Source organism: Penaeus vannamei, chromosome 33 (assembly GCF_042767895.1).
Source record: "Penaeus vannamei isolate JL-2024 chromosome 33, ASM4276789v1, whole genome shotgun sequence".
In the NCBI taxonomy this organism is placed as follows: domain Eukaryota; kingdom Metazoa; phylum Arthropoda; class Malacostraca; order Decapoda; family Penaeidae; genus Penaeus; species Penaeus vannamei.
The window spans coordinates 25,912,811-25,922,810 of record NC_091581.1 but is presented as its reverse complement, the minus strand read 5'-3'; the positions used below and the strand labels follow the sequence as shown (position 1 = coordinate 25,922,810).

The window sequence follows — 10,000 nt, the reverse complement described above, 5'->3', positions numbered from 1 at the left end:
TCCGCATCTCGCGTGAGGTGGAGATCGAGAACACGAAGCCAGGGTCCGTGGTCGTCTACGATTACTATCAGCCGGAGTTCGCTGTCAGCAAGGTACGCTTAGAAGCTTTCATCTTGTGATTATCAAACTCTACGAAGAAATAAGGATCAACTGCTATTAGATAACGGAAGAACGATGTTACTTCATTGTCAGATTCTTTGTTTAACAGCGATATTCTTATTCTTTCTCACAGAGTTACAGCTTCCCGGCCATTGACGGATGCACGCGGTGAGGCGAAGGCAGCTGTCTCGTATGAAGTGCAGCAGACAACACCACCACTTGCACTTTCCTCTCTCATCTGTAGTCGCACATGCACTTAGTTATGGCTACTTAGTTATTTCATATATTTTTTATTCATTTATGACTCATTTTCGATGCAGCACAATAACAATTGTGTTATAAAAGCATGAATAGACTGATCATGTTTCCACGATCATAAAAAAAGAAAAAGATAATTAGAATTAAAAAGAAAGCACCTTTATAAAATGTGATGAGAGAGCAAGAATAACAGTACAGACTATGTTAAAAATCCAAGAGGATATCACAACATAGGTATTAATAATTAATATCCTTTATTATCAGAATTCACTCTGAATCACATTTTGTGTATCATTTCCCAATAAAAGTGTCACACAACTCCAAGATATTTCTTTAAACAGTAAACGGTGTGGGTGCCTCTATTCTCCTTAAACTACCCTCTTATTCCGAATAAACCTTGGTAACTGGGTTAAATAAAGACATCTAAACTAAAGCAGCAGAAGTTCCATAACTGCCACAGCCAGTTCTGGGAAGCTGAAACTGTATACTCATAAAAAAAAATCCTTAAATCCGACGTCTACCAGTCCTCATTCCTTCTTTTGGTGGCAGTGAAAGGACGTCTGGGGTCTATACCTTCAAGATTTCTGAAAGTAAGTTGCTGGTTATGGATGTGGATACATAATTCTTTTCGCTCTTTGAATAAATCCAATTATATAGTGAATTAGGAAATGGATCTTTAAAGTTATGGAACATTGGTTGGATCCGCTACTAAACAAACATCAATACTTGCTAAATATATTTTATTTCATGTCTTAGCTTATCTACTCTAGGAAAATATTTTTTTTTGGATATCGTTTTCCTTTTTCCTCTTATCTATATCACGTCCAGGAGAATTGTAGCAAATCCTACTAAAATAAATCTATATCAATTCTTATATATGTCTATTGCATCAATTAGGTTTTTATCACAGTAAACTATTTTCAGATTCGCCCACGCTGGTAGGCCTACATTCTTCATCAATCGGAACACCGAGATTAAGGAGTACAAACGACCTGCCCATCAAGATTTACAATCGAATGTCAAGAATCAATTTGGACCTTTCTTTGTACAGCCTCTTTTTGAGAACGGTGACTCGCATTTGAACGGCAGGTCACGAGTTCCAACGTCCAGTTATTTTCCAGGACATTTTGTGGGGGAAGGCCTACAGACGTTCGCTGAGAGTGATTTCCTACGACCAGAGTTGATGCAAAATGACCAACTGCTATCAGGATTTCAGCATAAGGGCCAGAACGAGGTACAGTTAGTTCAGCAAGGCCAAAGTCCTCAATACGAATACACACGTTCACACAGACAGCAGGACACTCACTTCGGCCACCAGACTGTACCAGAAAAATTATTTCAAGCCCCACCCATTACTTATCTGTCACTCTGGCCTCGTCAGACGTTGGAACAAGAGAGCCTGGTAAGAAATAACAAGCTTCAAAGTCAGCAGAGAGACTCTTATGATTCACAGAATGACATCTTTGATTTGGAAACCCAGCAGTCAACATCATCATTTTTGCTGAGTGCCATCGATGGCCCAAGGAACCTGGAGACAGACCACAGACGGAGAATTGGTCTTACCTTAGACTTACCCATGCCACACAGTGATCATAATACTCAACAACCACAACAGAATGACTTCCCAGGAAAGCATAAGTTCAGTCATACAGAATTCCATTCACAGCAGCCTCCTAATTCACATGATAGTGAATTTCGACAAAAGAACGCTTTTGAAAACCAGTTTTTTGAGCAATATGATCACAGTGCTAGTCGATTTCAAGAGGAAAGCGAACGATCACTGGATCACCAGAAAAATCTACAGCATGGGAATCAGCATGGTACCCAATTTCAGCAAGACAGCCTCCATAACAAATTCAAGAGAGACAGCCAACATATCCAATTTCAACAGGAAAATGTATTCTTAAGCGATCAGATTTTTCAACAGAAGTTAACGAGTAATAACCAACACTCTGACCAAAACCAGCAGCTTCAACATGCCATGAATAACCATCAGTTCGCACATGATTTTTTTCCGATAAGAAGTCAATTTCAACAACAAACTGTCATCAGTAACAACCAATTTCATACAGAGGTCCTATCAAATAACCATTCTCAGCAACGACAACTGCCTAACAATAGCCCGTTTCAACAAGATACCTTTACAAATAATAACGAATTTCAGCATCAAAACGAGTTCAGTAATAATCGATTTCAGCAAGAAATTCCCCCACATAATGACGAATCTCAACGGAATCCTTTCGACAACAATAACTCCCAGCAAGACACACTGCCAACCCAAAATTTTCAGGAAGAGACCCTACCCAACATCAACGACCCACGTCATGAAAACCTGGAAATCGGCCACAATCTGAATCTTCGGCAAGACCAGCCAGGACGTCAAATCCTCCACAATAATACATCCGAAACCAGCACCTCTATTTCTCAAGATCAAGTGAATAGTTCGTTGCAAGTACACAATCATCCCTTCACATCGACAACCCAACAGAAGAGACAACTACAATCCGTTTTCTTCCATGGGCAGCCTGAGGAAAATATTCATCAAACTACTCAATCACATCCACATACTCTTCAAGGTGGATTAAGAGAACAGAGAAATCCTCAAAGCACACAATTACATCCACTCGTCGTGAATAGTAGATTAACAGATCCACGAAATATTCAGAATATACCATTAAATCCGACGCCAAATGTTATCACCACTTCTCAAAACCATGTGAATAATTCATTCCAGGTACAAGATGCAACATATACCCCAAAGTTTACAACAGAACAGCAGATTGAACAATTGGAATCCCTTATTCTTTCAAATGGACAATCAGAAAGTCTTGAGTACATACAGTCAGAAGAGCAAATACCACAGACTTTACATCCTGGATCACAAATTCTCCAAACGAGACGAGCGGAGCAAGGCCATCTTCAAAACACCCGATTTGACGAACAAACTCAAAAGAGTGGATTCAGAGACCAAAGAAATGCCCAATCAGATTCACACATTCAAGTAAGTGGATCAGCAGGCCAAAGCCAACCCCAACACATACAGTCAGATCTTGTTCTTGCAATTGATTCAGCAAATGAAAGACCTCAAGCCGTTATTCCACATACACAAGGAGGTGGATTAAGGGAACAGAGAAACCCCCAAACTGCAACACCCAATTCACATATGGTAATAGGACACAACGATCCACAAAGAGAACTTTTCATACCACAGAATTCGGACCCAAACTTAGGACACTTATCATCGGCTACCACGAGACATCAGAATGAAGAAAGCAAATTTCTCAACAACTTCGATTCACAAAGCATAGGCGGGATTCACTCTGAAACAACAGGTCCTTTGATAAATCTCCATTCTGGCTCCGAAAATGGTGATACACAGGTGACTGTTTCGGAATCCTTACACTCCGCTCAACTTGATTTTGAGGTAAGTACTGTTGCACCCCCAAATTGGCGTAATGGACTGACAGCATCACAAGGCGTTGGCAATAGTGGGCTCCAGGCGCAACATTCTCAGGGTAATTTCGAGTCTCAGAATCAAGATGAGTTTGAACGAATTTTTCAGCGAAAAAGAGAATCGCAGAATATTCAGAAAAATATTGACTCCCATCAGACGAATGTGGAAAACTTGAATCTACAGAGCCAAAGCAATTCTGGTTTTCAAATTCAAAACAATGAATCATTTAATCAAGATCACTTTAATTCCCAAAAGCTTACTGATTTTGGTTTATCAAATCAGGATCACAGCTTCCAAACTCAAAATTTCGATTTTCATTTTCAAAATCAAAATAATTTCGAGGCTCAAAATCTGGATAATTTACAGCTTCAAAATCAAAAAGAGAATTTTAGACAGAATATATTCATACCTCAAATGAATGACGAAAATCTAACTCAGAACAGTTCTGTATTTCAAATTCAAAATCTTAATAATGTTCAAACTCAAACTCAAAATCATAATAACTTTCAATTTCAAAATGAAAATAGGAACAATTTCCATACTCAAAATGAAAATAACTTCCAAAGTGAACACATTTTCCAGTCTCTAAATCAAAATCACAATAATCAAAATCAAAATCAAAATGCCTTTTTAAATCACGAATTCCCAAGTCAAAATCAAAACCAGAATATATTGCAAGGTCAAACTCAACTTCTAAATAACGCCAAACTTCCTATAAGACAAAATAACTTCGAGGATCTAAAGAGAAATCAGGATAACTTGCAACTTCAAATTCAAAGCCACAATGAATTCCAAGCTCAAAATCTAAATCTAAACAATGCCCAACTTCAAATTAGACCACAAAATAACTTCCAATCTCACGAACATCAAAATAACTTTCCGAATCTAAACGGAAATCAGGATAACTTTCAAATTCAAATTCAAAATCACAATACCTTCCCAATTCAACCCTTGATTCAAAATAACTTTCCTCAAAATCAAGCTGGAAAACAAAACAACTTTCAGAATCAAAATCTAACTCTAAATATTTTCAAATCTCAAATTCAAAATCAGAATAACTTCACTCAGAATCAGAACCATAACTCCCCCAGTCTACAGCAAAGTAAATTTCTAAATCAAAACCAGAATCAAAATAATTTCCAGCCTCAAAATCACAATGCCTTTCAAAATCAAAATCAAAATGACTTTCAGCCTCAGATTGAAAATGACTTTTTAAATGAAAATCAAAATGACTTTCTAAATCAAAATCAAAATGACTTTCTAAATCAAAACCAAAACAACTTTCAGCCTCAGATTCAAAATGACTTTTTAAATGAAAATCAAAATGACTTCCAGTCTCAAATTCAGAATGACTTTCTAAATCAAAATCAAAACGACTTTCAAAATCAAAATCAAAATGACTTTCTAATTCAAAATCAAAATGACTTTCTAAATCAAAATCAAAATGACTTTCTAATTCAAAATCAAAATGACTTTCTAAATCAAAATCAAAATGACTTTCTAAATCAAAATCAAAATGACTTTCTAAATCAAAATCAAAATGACTTTCTAAATCAAAATCAAAATGACTTTCTAAATCAAAACCAAAATGACTTTCTAAATCAAAATCAAAACTTCCAGTCACAAAATGACTTTCTAAATCAAAATCAAAATCAGAATAACTTCCAGCCTCAAATTCAAGATGACTTCCTAAATCAAAATCAAAATCTGAATAACTTCCAATTTGAAACGCAAAATCTGAATAGCTTTGAAGACCAAAACCAGGCTCAGCACTTCCAATTTCAAACTCAAAATCAAAATAATTTCCAATTTCAAACTCAAAATCAAAATAATTTCCAATTTCAAACTCAAAATCAAAATAACTTCCAATCTGAACCCAAAAATCATAAAAGATTTGCAAATCTAAACCAAGATCAGATTAGCTTTCAATCTCAAACTTCAAATCCATTCAACTTGCAAAACCCAAACCACAATGAGAATAAATCCCAATTTGAGTCTCAAAATCAGAATAACTTTTTAAATGAAAACCAAAATCATAGTAACTTACAATTTCAAATTCAAAATCAGAGTAACTTGCTAAATCAAAACCAGAATAAATTTGTTAATATAACTCAAAATCAGCAAACATTTTCAAGTCAAAATCAGGATCAGAGTGACTTTCAATTCCAATCTCAAAATCGGAGTAACTTTCTGAATCAAAATCAGGATAATAACTTCCAATCTCAAACTCAAACTCCACATAACTTTCTAAATCAAAATGACTTTCTGAACCACGTCCAGAATCAGAGTAACTCCCAATTTCACACTCGGGATCAGAATAACTTTCTACATCAGAACCGGGATGACGGTAAATCCCAGTCTCCGACGCAGAATTGGCATAACTTCGTAAATCAAAACCAAGATCCGAATCACTTCCAATCTCAAAGCCAAAATCTTATCAACTTCACAAGTAATAATCTTGGAAAGGCGTTATTGCAATCACTCAATCAACCAAATGGAACTTTTGGAGATTACGATTCAAGTTTTCAAAATCTGGACAATGGTCCTTTGCAAAATCTACAAAATGTTGATTTAGAGCAGCAAGATTTGAAAATCGGCGGCCTTGAAATCCACTCTCAGGAAAACCAATCGATATCTTCAAAGTTTAACAAAACCGGGTTTCAAAATCCGGGAAAATCTATTGCTGAAATTCCTTTGAACACGGATCAGATTTCGTCCGGTCAAAATACTTTTGAAAGCAGTCCCCCTTCACATACTTTTCAAAACAACTTGAGCTTCGTCACTCAAGGGATTCCTCAAGTGCCAAATGTTCAACATAATTTTGAGGACAAAGATAATTTCTTCTCGCAAAACATTCATGGCAAATTTAAATCCCTAGATGTTGAGGATACTATTGATTCTGACACTCAAGATCCTCAAACTAATTTTCATTCTGTAGAAACTCACAGCAATTTCGGTCTATCAAATATTCATACCAATATGGACTCGAATATTCATAGTAAATTAGTTGGTACAAATGCCCAAAGTGATTCGAGTACACAGACTTTCCAAAATAATGCTGATCCTACAGATATTCATGGTATAAACACCCAAGAACACCCGACTACTTTCCAAACACAAGTTTCAAATATCGGCTCAAATGTAAGTGAATTTATTTTCAAATCAGAAAATCCTACTCGGCAAACCATTCAAAACAATTTTAATTCTGGACATGATCAAAGTCAATTTAATCCAGAACATACTACCAGTAGCGTAATGTTACAGAATACTCAAGACGACTCCAGTTCACAATTCTTTCAAACCAGTTTTAACACAAATGTTCAAAGTCTGCAAAATACTCAGAATATCCCAAATAACCTAAACTCGCAACATGCTCGAAATAATTTAAGTTTACAAAATATTCCTGGTAACTTCGACTCACAACATATTCAAAGTGATTCCAGTTTACAGAACACTTTTAGCTCCCAAACTATTAAAAATAATTTTGAGTCTCAGAATATTCCAGACAGTAATACCGAATTATCAAGTGATCAAAATCTCGGGAAAACTCTCTCAGGTTCCACGCATCTCGGAATCGAACAATCAGATTCACAAAATCTTAGAGAATTCGATTTGGAAAAACTATTTACTAATGAATCTGGGTCCGAGGTTCAGGAAAACAGAGATTTCCCATCACAAAGTCTGCAATTCTTCGATTCAGAATTAAAACACCTTCAAAGTGGACTTTTCCATCCACCAGTTAGGGAATTCGGCCATTTCCAATCTGGAATTAAAGGTAACATCGATTTTCAAAATCATCAGAGGAATAGTGATTCGCCAACGGTTCCTAGCAATTTTAATTCACCAAATTTTCACAACGATTTTCATCCAAGCAATATTGAAAACAAACAATTAATGCATAACAAATTCGGTTCACTGAGTAATCAAGGAAATACCGAGCAGCAAAACTTGGGGAAATCTCTAATCGGGCCGACGAATCTGCAAAATGGGTCTTTTCAACAGCAAAATCTGGAGAACTCCGAAACGGGAAATTTGAAAGGCCACAAGTCTGGCTCCCAGAATCTGGAAAACTTTGATTCCATACATTCTCTACTAAATACTCAGGGTGTTCCCGATTCACCAAATATCCCAAGTCATTTTAACCCAAATATTCATAGTAATCCAAACTTACAAACACATCATATCATGCTTACAAATAATTCTGAATCACAAAGTATTCAGCAGAATTCTCGTTCCCAAAATATTCAGAGTAATGTTGCAGCACCAGTAAGTCATTTTAACTCACAAAATCTTCAAAGTAACCAAAGTATTCAAGGTAATATCAATGTACAAACCAGTTTCGAATCACAAATCAAGGGAAGAGCTCTTTCAGAATCAGATTTTAGAGAATCACAGGAATCGCATAACTTTTCGACAGAAGATTCTGAAAATCCAGAAGACAGCGATTTCACGTCTCTAAATCTGGGAAATGTCGATTCGGAATTGGACTATCTTCGAAGTGGGCTTTTCCAACCGCCGTTAAGGGAATTCAATCACTTCCAACAGAAAAATAGTCAAAACAATTTCAATTTCCAGGCTCCGAGTAGCAGCGCTTCTCGGAATGTTCATAATGGTTTTAGTTCACAAAATCAAAGCAATTTTCAGTTACTTAACCATCAAAGCAACAGTGAATCACAAAGTATTTCAGGTGCTTTCAGTTCACAAAATGTACAAAATAATTTTGATTCACAGAGCATTAGCAGTAATTTTGCTAGACAGAATATTCGAAGCAATCTTGAATCGCAGAATATTCAAAACAATTTTGAGTCAAAGAATACTCATATTATTCTTAATCCACAGAATATCCAAAGTAATTTTAATTCACCAAATATTCAAGGCAATTTTGAATCACAGAATATTCAAGGTAATTTTGAGGCCCAGGCTCTGGGAAAAGGCTTTTCAGAATTGAATAACCTCCAAAATAATTCATCTGAGGAGCAAAAGTTAAAGCACTCCGACACGATACAATTGGAAAATGATAATTTCAGTGTTAAAAATCGGGAAAATACAGGTTCACAATTATTCATTCCTGGGTTTTTCCACTCGCAAAATTCCAACAACCATTTTGATTCACACAACACTCAAGCAAAATCGCAAAATATCCAGGGCACTTCCGATGACCAATTCGAACAAAACAGTTTCAATTCGCGATTTACGTCACAGAATCTGGGGAAAAGTTTTTCAGAATCAAAGGATTTCCAAAATCGATTACCTGAATCACAAAATATGGAAAATAGTAACACGAGTAATCTAGAAAACAATAATTTCCAGTCTCAAAATCTTGAAAACAGCCATCTTCAATCACAAAATCTAGGAAATCATTTCCAATCTCAAAATCTGGAAAACAATAATTTTCAGTCTCAAAATCGAGAGGATCGTTTCCAGTCTCAGAATCAGAAAAACAACAATTTTCAGGCTGAAACTTTGGGAAATGTTGAATCAGAATTTAGTCATCTGCTAAGTGGGCGTTTGCAGCCTCCAACGAGGGACTTCACCTATTACGAATCTCTTGGTGCTCAAAACAATTTTGATGCGCAGAATTTTCAAAACAGCTTCAATCCTGAGTACACCCAAATTACACTGAATTCACAAAAGAGCCAGACTGACACAGAGCCACAAAATAGAGGTAAGTTACTCTCAGATAGTTCGGAAAGGAAAAATCTCCGAGATAGGACGGCAGGAATAAATCTGGAGAACACCAGTTCAGACGAATTAAAAAACAATGATACGATTTCTCAAAATCTGGAACCACCGTTTAGGGAATACAATTACTTTGAATCACAAAATCCAATAAGTGGAGTCTTACAAAATGCAGATTTCCAAAATACATCAGACAAACTGTTCAAGGGCAATCTGCCATCACAAAATCCGAGAAATGAAGGATTTGCATCACAAAGCCATCAAACGGAAGACTTTGCGACCCAAAACATCAAAAGGAGTCCGTCATTGTCGCAGAATCAGAGAAATGGGGGTTTTGAAACACATAATCAGGCAAAAAATGACTTTCAGAACGCAAATTCTGAAACTCAGAAAGAACATAACAATGTGCCATCGCCTTCTCCCTTAAACATTCACCACAAACAGCAAATAATGACAGCTGTTGACATTAGAGATCCACATACACAAAAATTCGAAAATTTAGAGCGACCA

At 36.2% G+C, this 10,000-nt stretch overlaps 2 protein-coding genes across 2 annotated transcripts in view; both read left to right on the top strand.

Moving 5' to 3' along the window:
• The window catches only part of LOC113822757 (alpha-1-inhibitor 3-like), a 47,102-nt gene extending 46,426 nt beyond the window's left edge, over positions 1-676 (top strand). Inside the window, exons 26-27 of the mRNA XM_070145434.1 lie at positions 1-92; positions 233-676. The exon at positions 1-92 is cut by the window's left edge and continues 316 nt beyond it. Of these exons, the coding sequence (XP_070001535.1) occupies positions 1-92; positions 233-271 (131 nt within the window). The 3' untranslated portion in view covers positions 272-676. The remainder of the gene's footprint in view (positions 93-232) is intronic.
• A 365-nt stretch (positions 677-1,041) lies between these two features.
• The window catches only part of LOC113822756 (homeobox protein 5-like), a gene marked incomplete at its 3' end in the record, with an annotated part of 10,134 nt that continues 1,175 nt past the window's right edge, over positions 1,042-10,000 (top strand). The window contains 3 exon segments of the mRNA XM_070145278.1: positions 1,042-1,052; positions 1,300-4,913; positions 5,493-10,000. The exon segment at positions 5,493-10,000 is cut by the window's right edge and continues 1,175 nt beyond it. Coding sequence (XP_070001379.1) covers positions 1,042-1,052; positions 1,300-4,913; positions 5,493-10,000 — 8,133 coding nt within the window.